Source organism: Labrus mixtus, chromosome 15, assembly GCF_963584025.1.
Source record: "Labrus mixtus chromosome 15, fLabMix1.1, whole genome shotgun sequence".
Taxonomy (NCBI): Eukaryota; Metazoa; Chordata; class Actinopteri; order Labriformes; family Labridae; genus Labrus; species Labrus mixtus.
This window is the reverse complement of record NC_083626.1, coordinates 6,581,996-6,600,819: the sequence shown is the minus strand read 5'-3', so window position 1 is coordinate 6,600,819 and position 18,824 is coordinate 6,581,996. Positions and strand designations below refer to the sequence as shown.

Here is an 18,824-nt window from a genome sequence, read left to right as displayed (position 1 = left end):
TGAATGTCCATTAGATTCAATCCTGATGGGCTGGCATCTTGCATTGCATCCTGCAATAATAAGTCAGTGAAGACTAAAGGTGGTAAAAAGTGCCATTTACCATTGAGTGTCAGACTGTTTTCACTTTCCAAAGCCCAAAGTTAGGTTGTGCTCTTGTTCAATGGTTGAACATCTTTAGCAAATTTACCAAGTAAATGATTGATACTATGGTTCTGAGGTTGTGGCTATGGTTACAGTAAGAGAAACCTGACATTGACACTTTGTAGAAAACATGAAACAACAAGAAGTTTCTCTTCGTCTAATTATAGCTGTGCTTAAAATGTCAGTATTTATCATATACCCATGATTAAGTTGATGTAAAGACAAGTTATTTGGTGTATTTGAGTAAATTACCATTTCAGTTGTTCTTCTGTTGTTGACAGTAAACAACGTCTCATAATGTATTGGCCTGAATTTGGACATTTTCTGAAAACATTGAAGCTTAGAGTGAAAAATACCCTCTGATTTTATTCCTTTTGCTTTAAGACGTGGAGTAACTGTTGGATTTTCCTTTTAGGTTCACTTTCATATTTTGGAGCTTTTAACTTGTATTTTTTATTAACTTAATGTTAGAAGCCAAACAGAAACTGCTCTTTATAACAGATACTCGACTTGGAGGAATGTTTCCCAAACACAAACAATGGGACAGTTTTATCAACAGAGCAGCCAGTCGTGCTGTATTCAGACTGGAGAAGCATTCAAACCTGCTGCTTGTAAAGCCCTTTAATCAATTTTACATTTTCTTTCCCAGACCTTAAATGAGTATTAAACTGTTGAGTGGTACACAGACCAGAAAAAAAAAGAGCCCTGTGTCCAGGCTGCCAGTTGTTTGTACCTTCGCACACCAGTTGCTCCTCTGAAATGTGTTCATTACAGTCTCATTATGCTAATGTGATGTACTTTGTTCTCGCTGCTGTGTTTGGCAGGCCAGTTGGCGGTGGGAACCTGCGAGATAGTGATGCTCAACAGAGACAGCAGCGTTCCCAGACGGACCATTGCTAGGCAGACGGCTCGCTGCGCCTGCCGAAGAGGCCAGATCGCCGGGACCACCAGGGCGAGGCCGGCATGTGTAGACGGTGAGTTGAATGACCTTTTTGGCATAATGAGAGTCGAATGTCCTGTGGAGAACATATTTCACATATTTTATTGTGGCCTTTTTTTTTTCCCTTTGAGGAATGCAAGAAAAAAAAAAAGCCCAAGGGTATCAACATAAAGCTCTGTAAAACTAGAAAGGAGCAACCAACAGTGGATAAATGAATGCTTGATTAATGAATAGGGTTCCTGAGGTGGCCCTTAGGAACATAACAAACAGTTTAATTTAGCTTTAATTGAATTCACCTGAAGTAATTTCATTTACTGACGGTCCAACCATTACTATTCCTATCATACGCAGCTGTGTCTCCTCCTGTAATAACCGTATAATTCATCTCAAATGAACAACAACATGCTGGCAGCGGGTCAGATCCCTGTAATATTTGTCTTTATGGGGTCCACTGCATGGATCCCTGCCTAACATCACTCTATTTCTCGCACAGCAGGAAGTCGTTTAAACTAGAATTACTCTCTGAACATTTATTTTGTTTGAGGCAAGGTTTGCCTTTAATGTGCACCGAGTGAGCACTGAATGATTGCTTGACTCCTGGATTTATTTTGACGTAAATAAAAGGTAGACGATGTACTGTGAAGTTATAGATTTATGTGTGTTGAATAAATAGCTTTACTTAAGGGATAATGTATAGTGAGCACATTGTTAGAGTGGAATGGATCGAGACAAAACCCTGAAACAACGGGGTGCTGCTCACCCTGAATGGAGTTCCTTCACTATATCAACCCAATCACTATACATTATCCTACTTACTACATGGATACTTTATTAATTGATTATTTAATGAATTAAAGGCAGGGTGGGTAACTTTCTCCAAATACACTTTTAAAGATTTTGGTTGAAATTGTCTTTAGGTCCTGACAGACATTAATAACTCATGTTCTCTGAAAAAGGAACAAAGAAAATCCGTCATCTGTAGCAGTTTTAAGCCTTTAAAACTTTGACCAATGTCTGCCACGAGGTACCAATCTGATGAACCAATTACACGCCTCCCTGACTCCCTACCCGTTCTCTACCTCTTGTGTGCACGAGCCCACACTCAAAGCATGAGCTGAGGTCCAGTTCTGGACCAATGGCGCTTGTGCATGTAAGTGAGGGGGCGTGGCTTGACTGAGGGATGCTACTTTCAAAATCATGCTAGTTTTAGAAAATTACCAACCCTGCCTTTAATCAGTAATTTGACATGAAATATTGATTACATTGTTTTGAAGATGAAACATTTCGTCTGCTAAACAAATAGTCCGTTGGTATCCACAGTGAGAGATGGGTATATAGTGACAGTTTACTCCAAAGCCTTCTTTAAATGACCTGAATTAGCTGCGATTACTCACATTAAACTGGACACTTCCACTGATGGTGAAGTGAGACATGGTGAACAGATCCGTATGAATCAGAGCATCACCTGAATGAGTGTTTCTGTCTCATCATTCATGAACTGCAGTCTGTTTAACATTTCAACATTTCACTTTGAGTCCAAGACAAATTTCCCAAAGGGGACAATAAAGTATATCGCATTGTATCATATTTTCTTTTCCATTCACCATTCTTTTAAAACACCACCATATCCCAAACCACATTCTGTTACACATTTACTTAATGATCCATCTTTAGTTTAGTAGATTTATTTGTCATAGCATACAGGTTTTGCGTTTAACCTCTTTTCCCTCAGCAAATGGAAAGATGTCAAATTACCCAGACTACTTTCAGCGGATCGATATGACAACACTTAGTCCTCCAGAGTCTGTGATTAAAGCCGCGTCCTAAGCAACATCTGCTCTTCATAGTAACCGTGTGTTCTTCTTAGCAGAGGTCTGCTGTCTGGGGATAGCAGACTGTTGATATGCATATTTGTATGCACAGTATTTAACAGAGTCGTGTAATGTATTTTTGAACGACACTTTCTTAAGAGTAAGTTAGATAAGGAAAACCATACCGTATTCTCTTATCTGTGCAGTACTAATGAAGCCATAGCGAGCAGCTTGTTAGCTTAGCTTAGCATAACATCAAGACATGAAACTGATTGTAAAAAAGAATTTAAAAAAAAAAAAAAATCATATTAAATGATAGTAGAGTACAGCAGTGACTAAAAATAAATGTAACAAGGAGAAGACATGGCATTTAATGACATGATGAATCATGACCTCTGCTACAACATCAGTCATGGACCTTTTTTCACTGCAGACAATTTGACACAACAAGAACATCATGAAAAATCACGAGAGGAAAAGCACAGGTGTAACTGTTAATGATAACTCCTTTCCATTATTTGTGCCGTTCTAGGGAAGCTGCTGGATACACAACACCACCTTGTGTACCTGAATATATTGTAGTCATTAATGTACTGTCAGGCAGAGACACTTACATCCAAGAATTGTCCATTTATTCTTCCTTAGTCCTCCCTGATACACACAAACATGGCCATTATACCTCGTTTAATCAACGACACGTGAGGAGGAAGAGGATGAGTGCAGACAGAGCTGCAGCAGCAAACATTGTCCACATTAAGTGTGAACATCAGAGCAACCGTTCTTATGGGTTAGGGTTATAGGTTAAGGGTTTATTAGGGTTATAAAGTCAATGCTGTACACCTGCATGAATATGATTGGTTGTTTAAGGAACACCGCTGTGAATAAGCCAACTATGGCAAAGCTGAATAACTGCTGCTCATCAGCCAATGCAGGCACCACACTAATGCACTGCCTGAATCACAAAATATATTCATAGTTCTATGAACTGTTGGACCCCTCCCCCTTTTTGTTGATTCCCCAATGCAGGTTTTTTAGATCCTAGAACCTCTTTAGAGGAACCTTTTGAGCTCCTGCATCAGAGAAGTTACTCTCCCAGCTCATGAGGGACTTTGAGCGACATAAGTTTAAGGTGATTGGTCCATACGTGCGTTTACATTGATTGGTTGAACACAAGACCCAATCCAGGACCACTAATTGCCCTTTTTAAACACACTGTATGTTAAATCCGCCACCAGGGGGCTCTCAATCAAAACAATAACAGAAGATGATGCAGAGGCTGGCGGGGAATCATGGGAGTGCTCCTCTCTGCTACTCCCCCCACCTCGACCCCCTTGTGAAAACGAACTCTGTGTTGACTGTATTCAATACGAACGGGTGAAACTGACCTGAGAAAGAAAATATGTTTAGCGCCGATTTATCCAGGTATAATTGACATGACGTTTTTTTTTAGCACAGCAGCACATACAGCAACAGTACGACAGCTTCCAGTAGCAGCCGGTGTTTCCTTGGCAACGATATACATTATGTGTTATCTCATGGTGGTTCATCATGGCGGTGCCGCAACAAACACATCCCGTTACAACTAAAAAATTACTGATTTCTCTGGCTTTGATAACTGTTGAAAAAATGTAAGGTAATGTAAATACTCAACAAAATAATATTTGTAACAGTATTTGAATTTAAACATTGTCATAAAGTTCTACATATTATACCTTTAAATCCCACTAGCAATTGTCGGCCGGCTTACGTTACTTTAAGTTTCACGTCAGCCATCACCATGGTGGTGCGAATGCAGACAGAATAAAGTCCCCATGGTGTGTCGTTCTCTGGGAACTCCCGATCGGATAGTTCCTCTTCAAAAAGTCCCCAGAACTGTTTGGTCAGAAAACCCGCTATAGACAAATCATGTGACACGTTGTTCTAATAGTTTAAGTACATTTTAAAGAGTTCATAGTCAAAATGCTCAGACTGTCTTGTATACTATCATAAACTTAGTTAAGACAATATCATCCATTTAGGCCGAGACACAAAAGTCAGCAACAGAGTGCAACCAAAAAAAGGTCCATTAGAACAAAATCTATGGGCTTCCCTCTTACTCTATTAAAAGTAACTGCCGATGTAATGTGGTTGTTTAACCAGCGAATCAATAATCACTTTGCGTATCTCCCTATTTCGATGGCTCTTAGACTGTTTGACTTCCAACTATGTGTTTGGTTGTCGGTGTTAGACCATCTTCAGTTAGCCGGCATGACATCAGCTAATTAGAAATCACTTCTCATTGTCTTTTGCTTTCTTTGGTTTGTATCTTATTGAATTTTCTCTTTCCCCCCCTCTGGTGTTTTTTTTTTTTCAACTCCAGCTGAGTGTAGATAAGTTGCAACTTGTTCATCCACTTTATAGATAAGATTTGATACTTTAGAGCCCTCTGTGTTATTGGACAGTATCTTGAGGATGTTGATAAGACAGATGAGAGGTCTCGTGGGGGGGGGGGGGGGGGGGGAGGCACAGTCCATCTGTGATACTGATTGGATCTTACAATATCACAATCACACGCATCAGATGCGCCATTAGTTCCATCACGCAATGATTCATGTTAGCCTTAATCTAATGGCCCTGACACGACACTGCAGTCCCCCTGCCTGTGTCACGCTCTCCACGCTGGCTTTAACCACCTCTCCCTCTCTGCAGATGCCTCTCCATAACACTCAACAGATGCTAATTAACTTACAGAGAACTATGATTACAGCAGCAGGAAATTGATTATTACTGGCTTCCCGCCGCACCACACCCTGCACTCCATTAATAGCCAGTGCATTAAAGATGGAACCTGTTGCTGGCAGCCTCATTTAAAGGCTTTCTACTGTCAGCTGAAAGAGCGTCCATCATCACGAGGCTTTAAAGTGGAATTTCTGCATGAGTATCCAATGCCACTGTTCAGATATCCTCTCTGACCTTTAGCTCAGAGTTGATACCCAGTTACATTCTGTGTTTATATAAATTCCTATAAATGCCCCTTTTGCCCCTCTAAGCACATAAACTAATAAACTGACTCGTAAACAAGTTCATTTGTATCTCTCACCCAGGCTTTGGCATTCTTCACTGAGCTGTTATTAACACAGCAAGGGCTCACTGTCCTCTGGGTCAATTTAATATAAGTCTTTCACAGCAGCAGCAGCAGGAGTGGATCACTGCCTCTTTGAGATGAGTGCTGATAGAATAGTGACCTTTAATGAAAGTGGGACCACCACTGGCTGATTGTAGTGAGTGAAAAGGCCAAAATTCATATCCTCACATGAACTTTGGTAATCTGATGATTCCTCACTTTCCACACATCTCATGTTGGAATCGAATGTGAAGCTGCAAAACCTGCTCCAGTTTGAAATAGAGTGTGTCTTTTTGAGTAACCTTAAAACTTCAAATCAAAGCCAGCCCTAATTTAAGGCCCAGTCCCTTTTACTATCCTGGTCTTGCTGCACGTTTTGACACATAAAGGCAGGCCTCAGTTAGAGGTCCTGATGTGTCTCAGTGCAGCAGGCTGCTATAGAGGGGCTGTCTTACAAAGAAAGATCAAATCAGTGATTTGTAATTGAATTTGTTCATGGATATCCTACATTTTTTGTACTCATTTAAATATTCTCTCCAGTGTAATTTTGGAGAGAAAATATAACATAGAATATATTTATATAATAACTCAACAGAAGCATCTCACAGCTAATCAAGATGGTGGCTTCCCAGCCATTGGCCGTACGACCAGGCAGGAAGGCCTGCCCCCTTACTAACTTGACAGCCTTGCCATACAACCAACCTATCAGGGACAGTGTTGACGTAACATTTGGCATAAGTAATATTTCCATTCATGTGATCATACAAGTCATTTATTCTAGGCTAACATTATGGCAAATGGACTGGAGCTTGTATTGTTCTTTTCTAGTCTTCTGACTACTCAAAGCACTTTCACACCGTATGTCACACCTACACAGTCACACACTGATGGCAGAAGTTACTAATCCATTCATTCACATTCATACGCCGCTGATGAAGCAGCGGGAGCAACTTGGCGTTAAGTGTCTTGCCCATCAGACATGTAGATGCAGGAGCTGGGGTTCAAACCCCCGACCTTCCCATTGAGATACGACCGACTCCACCACTGATCCACAGCCGCTTCCTCCATTATTAATCTTAGCAGAAGCAGCGCTGGAACTTTTTCTGACTATTTCTGTGTTTCTTTTCCTGTGGATAAAAAAAAATGTACATTTGGTGATGTTCCTTTGTGCTTTACTGTACTCTAAAGTGCAAAGTAATGCACATCCTGAAGCAGGCACGGCCTCTCTGTGGTGTAACACAAAAACAGAAGGCAACCCTCAGCAGAGTCTGACATGAATTTTGTGAAACACATCTCGATGTAAATAAAAAGTACTTCACTTTTTTAAGTCAAAAGGGAAGGTTGCGTGTATTTCTCTTTTTGATTTATAAGTCTTAGTCATGTTATAACGCTAGCAACTTCTCCAAGGTCTGTTCATTTTCTTTTTGTCCTTTCTGTCCTCTAGAACAGAGAAAGAACGTTTTGGAATATTGCCTTGATCCTGACCTCCTAAAAATACAAAGCAATGTTCTCCCTCGATGTTGCCAAGGCCAGCCTATCGTGACACATTAGAACGTAAATTAGCTTTCATTGTCTGCAATGTACCATGTTTAATCCCAGCATTGGATCTCTTGTGCATGGTGTGGCCTTGTTGAAGCTAAACAGTTAGTATGTAATAAATGCAAAATGCCCCCAAAAAAAACTAAAGATGAAGATTTGCTGTAGAAATCATCAGTGAGACATGTGCAGGTTTCTGGTCTGTTTTTGCATCAAGAGGTGTTTATTTGTCGTTGAAGGTATTTTCTGTTGTTGTTAATAAGCAAATGGTTTTCATAATTTGTTGATTCACAGGTGAAACAATACAAACCTCACAGTCTGTTCTGCACAGACAGCATGAGATCGTGTAACTATAACAACGCGAAACAGGACCGAGATACAGAAATGAAGGACCAAACACATCATAAACAAGAAGCTTCTGGAGGAGTGGGTGTAAATAAATGACTAAACTTTCTGTAGATATCATAAAAAAACTTCTACTTTCTGATCATCCATCCTTTAGGCAACAGGACTTAGTGGAAATAAGGTCACGGAGAGCCTCACTGAATAGAAATCTAATGAATAAGAGATACACAATGAGCTGATTGGGCATGGCAGGATGATGATGCTTATCAGTTAAGGCAGCCTATTGGCCATCACTCCCAAACACTGGGATTGCATCCTGCCAGCACGAATGTTCAACAAGACCCAAGCCAGCTCCACAATCAGCTCCATGGACAGCAGTCCTGACAGCTTCACTGAGTACAGACTCTCAGGTGTGTCCCAGTTTCAAACTAGATGCATGCAAACAGTATAATTATATCTGGGTGTCTTGATTTTTGAGTATTGTGTTTGGACACTTTTGTTTCACCTTATAAAGTGAACATGATTTTGCACACGTAAGTTTGAAAACTATAGTTGTAGTCAGACTGCTGAAGATTGTTTTATGTGTCACAGCGAAGGAATGAAACATTTATTTTTGTTGTAGACGACACATAGGACAGAAAGTCTTGGGGAAAAGGGAAAGCACTGACTTGGAGCTTAAAAAAGTTGCTAGCGTTGCACCTTGACTTTACATTTAACTTATAGCCACACAAAAAAAAAGGAATTAAGGTCAAGTATCTCTCTATATACCTATGAAAAGCAAAATGAGTCTGCAGCTAGAAGAATGTGTCGTAGTCAAAATATATTCAAAGCCAGGAGTAATCACATCACCAAAGTTCAGAGGAGGATCCCGTTCTTGCCCTTTCTACTCACAACAATCAGCCGGTGGTGGCCCCTCTTTCATTAAAGGTCACTTTTCTGTCACAACACATAAAAAGCCAGTGATTCTCTCCTGCTGTGACTGCTGCTGGGGAAGTACTGAAAGTGAACAAACTCAAATTACTTGATTTTTGAGTGTAGTATTGATAAATATCGTCTCCCCTCAGTGTTTGTACAAAGATAAAACTAAATATGCCCAATTATAAATGGTGTGACAGCAGCAAGAAAATCTTTTAAAAAATGGCATAATGAGTGAATTAAGTGAGTCATTGATGTGGCAATGATGGGAAAATTCAGAATACCAATATGATGTTTAAAACTGGATCAAAAAGGGAAAGTGTTGAATTTAGTAATCCAACTCTGTCATGTCTGTTAAGCAGCGTAATCTTGCAGAATGGTTAAGCAACACTTAATGACATTAGCAAACATTAGCCTCCATAAGCTGCTATTAGCAATGGACTGGGCTCAGACGCTATGCATCTAGCATTTAATAACATCTAGAATCTTTTTCTATTTCAATCTACAAGAGTGTCTCAATCATATGCACAAACTGTTTATTTGGTCTCTTGTGTTTTAATAGTAGTGCTCAAAGTCACAGTTTAATTGGTAGTGGTGTAACTATTCACAGTTGATTCGTGATGCTTATGTGATCCACAGATCGATGGAAAAGTTATCATCAGTGTGTAAGATAAATGTGCTGCCGCTAGATGCCGTGTGCAGAGTGTCAGTGAAGAGAAGGCTAAGTAGTGCGTGCAGGCATCATGGAGATCTGCTGTACCAATGAGAAGACAATTCAGATATATTAAAAAAATGTTTTTTGCAGACTTCCACACAGAAAAAGGTCGTAAAATGTTGATATTTAATTTGTCGTTAGTTAGTGTTAAATGTTTCATCTTACCCTTTCTGCATTCATCGTGCAGGTTCATCTGATGGCTCAGTTTAACTTCTATCAAACTTAACCTTTGCAACGTTACAGCCTGTGGAAGCCTGTAAACTTAGCCAAACAAACGATGATGCACACGCTCGGTCAGACTCACATGTGCTGCAGGTGCAGATTCAGGTGCAGATTCAGGTGCAGCAGGTGCAGACACACACACATCTGCTAAATAAACGATGTGTGTATGTCATCTGGTAAACATTGTCAAAGCTCATACAGGAAAAAAATAGTTTTTGTAGATTTCAGCGAAGTTGTTATTCACAGAAAGATTTCTATTTCCTGTTTGTAAAGTTGTGTCCCTGGAGGGAACACAAACTGGTATTGAAAAGATACAGCTCTAAAAATTATCCAAAAGCATTTTCTGAAATGTAACTGCTTCTAATATTATTTATGGACCTGTAGCAATGTGCATATACAGTAGTGAAGATGTATGATGTGATATATTAAGATTCCTGGAGATGTATTTTGATTTGTATTCGGTTAAATTGCACAGTTTGAGTCATGAACCGCGGAGAAGTAGAAAAGTTATAATAGAACTAAATATATTTATACTTTTGGGCCGATCTGAAAACAATGTCATGGGGAGATTAGTGATCATTTGCTTACATCAAGCACACTTCATATATAATATCCTGTTAGCAAACAACAGTTAATTGCATTCATGTTCCTATATTAGCTGCATAAACAGTACTCTATGAAATTAATTACGTGCTTTAAACCAGTGGTTCTAAACTGGTGGGTCGCGAACATGTGACTGGAAAAAAAAAAGGTGTAAAAAGTCTATGAAGCGCTCTTCAACATGTTGGTTTTGTTCCTTCTCTGTATTCCGTCATATGTTTCATACCATTTGAGGTCCAAATTACACTTTTTTCATTCAATAAATCGGGTTGTTTGAACAAAAATATCAGAAATTTGTGTCATGATTTTCATGAAAGAGTTAGTGGTGGGTCCTTAGACCAGTTGAACCACTGCTTTAAACTTTCTGACAGTGATTTGGAACACAGTGTTTAGTTTGCCCCGAGCTGCTACTTGACCGTTGTGAATGTGGGATTAAATGATTGGGCACTATTGGGTCTGCCGGCTCGTGTGTGTGTGTGTGTGTGTGTGTGTGTGTGTGTGTGTGTGTGTGTGTGTGTGTGTGTGTGTGTGTGTGTGTGTGTGTGTGTGTGTGTGTGTGTGTGTGTGTGTGTGTGTGTGTGTGTGTGTGTGTGTGTGTGTGTGTGTGTGTGTGTGTGTGTGTGTGTGTGTGTGTGTGTGTGTGTGTGTGTGTGTGTGTGTGTGTGTGTGTGTGTGTGTGTGTGTGTGTGTGTGTGTGTGTGTGCATGACATCAGGTGCCACTGACTGTTTAAAAAAAAAAAGTAATTTACAGAAATGACTCATCTTTAAATGCTGTTCGAGCGTCTCCCCTGTCCATCACAGTGACTGACGTACTTGTGGTGTTGGGGATTACAAATCTTGAAGGTTTGAAGTGGAATTTGGTGCACATACATGGAAATACCTGCATAGCAAACACACTTCAAAGACCGTCACTTTGTGACATATTGATATTTATTTCTCTCCATTTTAAATCCCTCTCCATTAGCAAAGGAACAGTAGCTGCAGCACGTGCACAGAATTATGCTAATTCTGCTTTTCACACATTTTCACTGATAACAAAAACTTTATTATATATTTCACTGTGTTTGCTATTTAGCTTTCAAATGTATCCAACTTTGTGCAGTGAGTTAAGGTTGGGAAAAGCCCATTTGCACAATTATAATCACCAACAAAAGCTCTTGGATTTGAGTCTCTTTGCTGTTTCCTGTAACACATTGAAACTCAAATCCAAGGCTTGGGTTTGACGCAGCCTTTGGGACATTTTCCAAATGTATAAGAGTCTGCAGCTGGTAGTTTAAGGAAAACAATTGGACAAATATTACTTTGCCATCCTGCAACATTCACACTTCCACAATGACACACCAACCATCGTTCTTAAGCCCTGCGGCGAATAAAGTTTGTGATGTGCGGCACCTTGCACAGATGGCTGCTGCTGTACAACATGTTTTCCTTGCTGCTTTTTATTCCTTTTTCAAATAAAGAACAATTTCTCACCATTGGACAAGTGAGCCGTATTCTTCCACAAAATAACTTCCTTTGTTAGTGTTTTTTCAGGACACATTTCAAGCTTTCCTGCCCTCTTATTGTGCTGCTGTGTGTCACTGTTGTGAAGGTTTAGTCTGCACACTGTACACAGGAGGATTATGTGCTTTTTCCTTGCTTGTCTCCCTGCTCTCACTCTAATCTGCTCCCTGACTCCCTCCCCGCTCCCGTCTCCCTCTCTCTGCCTGGCCCGTTGTTGCCATGCCACCACATCACACTGTAATCGTGTGAAGCCCGATGGCCTCCGCGATAAGACTCTGCAGGCTGCAGGGAGACTGTTCATATGCCGACCGCAAGCTCCTGCTTTCACACCCGCTGTAATGATTATTGACACTAAATGAGCAAAGAGGTGATGTTAGCAGGAGATTAAGCAAATGGAAAGCTTTCATCAGATTTTAAAGGATTTATTTAACTATATATCTAAGCCACAGAAAGGACCTGGCCTTCGTTTAAAACAAGCTTCTATTTTCTTTAAAGATAATTGGTAGATGGACTTGAGCTTGTATAGCGCTGTGCTAGTCTTCTGACTACTCAAAGCACTTTAATAGTATAAGTAAAGTATATACGGTTAAATTTAATATGATACTAATGCTGTTTAAAGAGAATGAAAATTCCACTCTTCCTCTTTGTTTAACTGTAGTGGGGACAAATTAAGTTTAAAATACATTCACAGCTTTAAAGCCACAACAACATGGTCATGATATATTTGCTTAATAATTAAAATGAAACTTTTTCTCAGAGTCAAGGAAAAGCTTAAAGCCAATACATAAAATAATTACTCTACAAAGCACATAATACAAGTTCTTTGTTTATATAAAATAAGAATATAACTTAAAAAATGAGGCAGCTGTGCCGATGTTTCCAGCTGGGATTGGTAATGTTTAGGGTTGTCATGTTACCAGAGTTTAAACTTGGGGTTAAATCAGTCCGTCGGCGGTCAGCGGCTCAACTCTTCATCCACATGTGTGAAGACGGTGTGGAGCCGTTACCCATGGTGACGATGTGAGTGTTTTGTTTTTTTTCTTCCAGTTTCCCTGCTGGCTTCATTCAGGGAGGACGTTTTGCCTAAATGGGTGAAAAAAAGTTAGGGCTATTTTTTAATGTGAAGTTGCTAAACTTAAGTAAACTAAACGCAGTGTTTTTTATTCTGAACATTTAAAGTGAGTGGTCATAATTTGTATGGATGCGGGTGGAATTAGACATACATGTTGCGGTTGCGGGCGGGAGAGGATGACACGCCGTGGGAGCGGGCGTTAATGGTCAGAAATCCAATGGGAGCAGGATTAAGGGTCTACAATGATGAGTTAGAGCCCTGAGATTTGTTTTGAACCTTGAAGCTCCATGGTATAGTATCCAGAGATTTTAGGCATTGAGAAGATGCATGCATATAAAACATCAAACACTGTAATCGATCAGGGGCAGAAAAGTAGCAGCAACAAGACGTTTTTTTTTTTTTGCAGCAAAGGAAAGGAAAAACAAGACTTATTTCTGAAATAAAAACCCAGCCGCAACTTTAGCTTCTTAAGAAGTTGCTGGCTTAAAGTAGAAAGCATATCATAAATTAGGAACCCAAGGTATTTATAAGATGATACAGACTCAAACACATCCTCCCGGGACATGCTACAACAGAAGGCAGGTTCAGTGGCTTTTTCAAAACGTGGTATCTAAAAGGATCAAAACAACTCTGGCAACCTTTTTGTGTAGTACTCTTTCTAATGCTGGATAGAACCAAGATGGTTTCATTCCCCCGAGGCGTTAAGTTGTCAAACACATTCATACACAGGATGACTTCAGACAGCTTAAAGAGTATTGACTCAGCAGTCACAAACATTTCACTTACTCTGCACCATCTAGGTGTCTTCACTGATATTCTTAAAGCGTCATTATAAACTTCTGGTAGTCTGTGTAAGCCTGCTGTCTTATAGTTTGTCCACAAGTGCAATGCATTAAAATGATGTGTGCAATAAGCTCCAAAGAGAGACCACTTAACTCCATCTGTACACATACTAAACCTGTGTGAAGCGATGTTTGCGTGTGCTTATATGTTGAAATATTTCCTGTAAACAACATCATCAGTCATTTTAAAATGTCTGAGATATTTGAACCTACAGCAGACATCAAGTTTATTATCTCCATCTATGCCACAGAGGTCACAGTCTTCGTCAAGTCCTTGACCTATTAATGCATGTCTACTCCACTCTCACTTCCTCGCATTTCCTCGATCAGCAGCTGAACACAACAAAAAAACTTTTTTTTTTAATAGCTTAGCAGCGAAGTATAGAAGTTCCATTTTGTTCTTACTGAAAGTGTTTATAATCCCTAAAAATGCTGAAAAAGTTTATTCATGTCATGAAAACCTGATTCATGCTGCTTGCGGCCGGCGAGCACGTTTCATACTGACTGCAGTCAGAGCGCGAGCGCTCAACACGGCCTGAATAAAGTACTTCCGGGCCCTGTAGCCAATCATTGCAACGCTGTCGGCGCGAACCCGTCCGCGTTGTTACAAAATCTTGGAGATGCGTGGCTGGCTGGGCGCTCAGACCCTCCTCTCGCCGGCCGCGATTGCGCAATATCGCCGCGCCAACCGCAAGAAGCATGAAACCTGATTCAATGAGTCGCAATGTGCAGCACATCATTTACATAACGTTATTTGAAAACATTGTGGACAGATTCGAAGTCTGGCTAGCAAGCCAGCCTTTCATTAAACATACTGTCTGATCATATTTACTGTTTGGTAGCCAAAGATAAAGATGTTGAGAGAAATGTGTGCTAGCTTGAAGGTAACTTCATCCAGCTTTCTGGTTCATTATTATCTCAGGCAACATTGAAGTGACAGCTGGTCAACAAATGAAATAAGGCCAGAGGGAATATAAACTTAATGAGAATCAGCAGGAGCAAAACATCAGGTTGATATATTGATAATGTTACATATTTAATGATAGTTGAGAAAATATTGCCATACTTGATGACTGTATTATGATGCTCTCTCAGACTCTTGCTCTGAGAGCTACTTGCATAGTGACTGCCCTTCACATCACCCCTTAGTGGAACATAGTAAGCCCTGTTCTGCAAATTCATCCCATTTATAAAAAGGGACTGAAGGTTGGGAGCACGGGTTCTTCATGTTTCACTGAAGCTTTATCAAAAAGTTAGAACAGAACATAGATATCGACAGGCAATTGTGTTTTTCTTATTGTTTGCGCTGCTTATTTAGTAGGTTTGAATGCTAAAATCGTCTGTAAATTACCCCCGGACCCCCATAGGAGGTTTGGATCCATGAGTTCTTGGGCCCCCATGTACAGAGGCTGTGGCCTGGGTTTGTGGCTCCTGATGTCATTCCCCACTGTCTCTCTCTCTCTCTCTCTCTCTCTCTCTCTCTCTCTCTCTCTCTCTCTCTCCATGATTTCCAACTCTATTGACTGTCCTGTCTCTATAAAAGGCATACAAAATACAAATAAATCTATAGAAAAGCAAAGGTACTGTGCAGGCCACTTACTCATAAATTATGATATATTTTCAAATATTTAAGTGCAGATACCTGCCTATATCTGTTGCATTAGCTCTAGTGAGAATATTGTGGCGTTTTCCCCAAAGCTACACATGAACTGTTAGTCAGGAGGGAAAGCATCATGAAATAAGTTGGTGGAGTTTCATCACTTTAAATCTTAGTAGTGCTAGACTTAACAACACATACGCACGCACGCACACACACGCACTGTAATCACTGAATCAGAGTCATTAGAATCATCATTTGTGATCCAACTTCTAAACTCAAAGAGTCATTCAGCAAGAAGCTCAAAAATGCAACAGAAAAAAAAATCTATTTTAATCACAGCCACAGCTTGCTGAACATTAAGCACGTTTTATCATGAAGTATAGAGTCATGTGTTGCTTGGCTGCTGGCTGTATCTGAAATGTGTTTGTGAGATTTTTCTGTTGTCATAATTAGGAATGAAAGACCATCAGGGCTCTGGTAGCAGGTTGTGCTGTGTGGAGGACAGAGGGTTGAAAATCTGGCCGCTACAAATTGATCCATGATTGAAGCTTAATTAACACAGAAAGCCTGTAAAAACCTGTTACAGTGTTTCTGGTGCCCAGCTAAGCTAGTGAGCTAATCTAATGGATACTTAGCAAAAGAATCATCCGTATATTAGCACGATTGTTAAGTAACCAACAGAGAATGTATTTGTGATTTATTTGTGTGACTCATGCCTCAGTATGTTGTCTTTTCAGTGCAATGAACATCCCCTCTGTGTTTCCCTTTTTTACCCTCTGAGTTACTGTCACCAAAACTGTGTCTTTTTGTTCCTCATCTAAATACATTTTAAATGAGCTGCCTGTGGCTTTAGTAAAAATTTCATGTTATTTTTTTACATCTACAGCGGCAGAGTTTCATCAGAATAACAGTGCGTGTGTTTCAGGGCTCACTGTCGTGCCTCCTGCCCGGCTCTGAGTCGCGTCTGGCAGTCCTGTGTTGTGCTGGGCAGGGCAGGGCTTGGCACTGTGCACAGGGGGACAGATGGTCTTACATGTGATCTAGTTGGAGGTCCAGAGTCGTACTACCCCAGCAGGGACCCTGGCAGCTGACAAGCCTGGCCCCGACATCCGCGGTCCCTGGGTGGGACTCGGGCACTGACTTCAACAGGACGGGCCACCCAGGTGTTAACCAGACAGGCTGACTCTCTCTCTCTCTCTCTCTCTCTTCCAGCTGTTTCACCTTTGCCGCTGCCAACATCACACACAGGAAAATGCTCACACACAACACTAAACAGATACCTATCATAATAAAACCTTAACGCCAGGAATAATTCTCCTCCATTTGCACCAGTTGAGTGATCCAACAAGGCAGCTTTATTACAATAGCAGCATGTAGGAGATACTTCCACATGAAATATAACAGCCGACAGATATTTTCAGACACTTTGAGCCCAGAGCTTCAAGTCAGCTCAGGATACTGTTAATGTGTGTGTGGGCGGTTGTACCAAATAAGCTTTTTTAATGTGTCTTCTATAATGTGTGCCAACGTATCGGACGGATAAATGCGATGGATAGAGACAGGCTGCAGCCAAACTGCAGCGATGCCTCTTTTATTGCCGCTTGTGTTATTCATGATGTCGCTGTTGATGAAGTTATCACAGCAACACCCCGATCCAAGGCAGTGCGACCTCTCCACGGCTTACGGCACCAGGAGAAATTCATCAAGTCATCATAGATCAAGTCACGCTGTCGTGGATGGCATTGAAAAAGAAGCAAGGGCGAGCCACCGAGTGCCTGGATTCTGTGGCAGCGGCTGAAAAATGCATTTATTTTAGCCAACCTCCGCGACTCTGGGCTGGCCGGGCTGATGCACTCCACGGTTAGTCAGCACTCCACCCGCTTTGCCAGCTCAGCTTTTATTCCCTGCCCTGGAAATTGAGTTTTGCTGGCCCTGTAATGTACTCAAAACTACATCTGCAACTGACTGATAAATCTACGCTTTGTTGCGCCTGACGGATGGCTGTGAAAATGAAAATTCACCACGGCATGTTGCTGTGTCAGGAAGAAGGTCACTTTAAATTTCCCCCCGCTCACTGAGGAACCTCTGCTCGGGGAGGGGGGGGGGTCAAAATGACCGTTTTGTCTGAGGTTTCAGTCGTAAAGCTTCAATATTTTCTAAGGGTGTTCGGCTCAATGAGAAGCAGGTTCCTGGTTTGTTTCGTTCCACCACTGTGTCCCCGGGCTGCCTGCCTGAAAAAGCACCGCTCTCCTTACAATGTGTCAACAATATCTATTATTTGCTGAAGGAGAAATGCTTTATATCAACAGAGCGGGTAATTTTGTACGTGTGTGTCCTTACATACAGAGGGGTGCAGCTCAGCCGGCTTGATAAATACCATAAGATGACAGATCTTTATAGCAGAACAGCAGTCAGGGTTCTGACACTCCAAAGACCAATTTCAGCCTGTTAACAAGGCCTGCAGCAGGAATACCTCACAGCAAAATGTCATAAGACCCCCCTTTCCACACCTCCTTACTCTCTCTCTCTCTCTCTCTCCTGCCTGCTCCCTCCCTCGCCTCTCCCATGGACATTCAATGAATTGTAGTTCCTCTCTTTCAATTTGCCGGCCATGTTACCTCGTTCCACAATGTGCAGCCCCCCGGGGGATCGTGGGGAGGCAGGAGCAGCAGCCCCGGCCAGGTCCGCAGAGAGCTGATAACCTTTCAGTGTTGCTTTAGCACACTGTGTAAAGAACAATCAGTGCTTATCAGCATCGACTACAGGTGCATGCTAATTCAATGTCATGCAGTCAGACTGCAGAGGGAGAACTAGAGCATCGCTGGATTTGACTCTGACAGCTTCATGTTTCCAGCAGACTTCTTGACGTTGTACTAATCTGTAATCCCCTCCCTCTTATCTATGTTGGAATATAAATAAATTAAAATATTATTAAAATGTTGTGCAAATTAATTCCAAATTCAAAAAAAGTTATTTATTAAATCTCATTTAGATTTGTTGTCCTTGGCCGACAACTTTCATGGTTTACTTTGCCCCACGTTACGCTACATAATGTGAACTTCACCGATAAAAACAAAAAAATGTGGCTGGAAAAAAGCCAACTGTAGCACTACAAGTGTGCCGATTATTTATAATATATATCTACCAAACACTGTAAATGCACTTCTCCTTGAGGGTCGTGCGAGGGCTGGAGCAAATCCCATATTGGTGTATAGAACAGATTTGTAGTTTGTCCTCTGTGACACCTGACATACTCTGTACAGGCTCACATCTAAACCTATAAAACAGTGTTGCTAGTTTGGACGACTCTAATGTCTTCATAGTTTGTTTGACATCTCACTCCCTCTCTCCTCCCAAGATTCACGTCATGATATCATCATGTGTCCACATATTCAATGCATTCTCAATTTCAGAACGACTCTTCCTTTGCAAAGACTCAACATTTTCTCTGATGTCTTGATTGTCTTTTTTAAGAGAA

General features: G+C 41.0%; 2 protein-coding genes across 3 annotated transcripts in view; one reads left to right on the top strand and one right to left on the bottom strand.

The window, feature by feature from the left end:
- slc66a1 (solute carrier family 66 member 1) overlaps positions 1-18,824 on the bottom strand; it is a 514,023-nt gene that overhangs the window by 366,813 nt on the left and 128,386 nt on the right. The gene's annotated exons all lie outside the window — the stretch shown is intronic.
- The window catches only part of tafa5l (TAFA chemokine like family member 5, like), a 63,375-nt gene that overhangs the window by 18,387 nt on the left and 26,164 nt on the right, over positions 1-18,824 (top strand). For both annotated transcript variants that reach the window (XM_061057669.1, XM_061057668.1), the window contains exon 2: positions 966-1,115. In XM_061057669.1, coding sequence (XP_060913652.1) covers positions 966-1,115 — 150 coding nt within the window. The remainder of the gene's footprint in view (positions 1-965; positions 1,116-18,824) is intronic.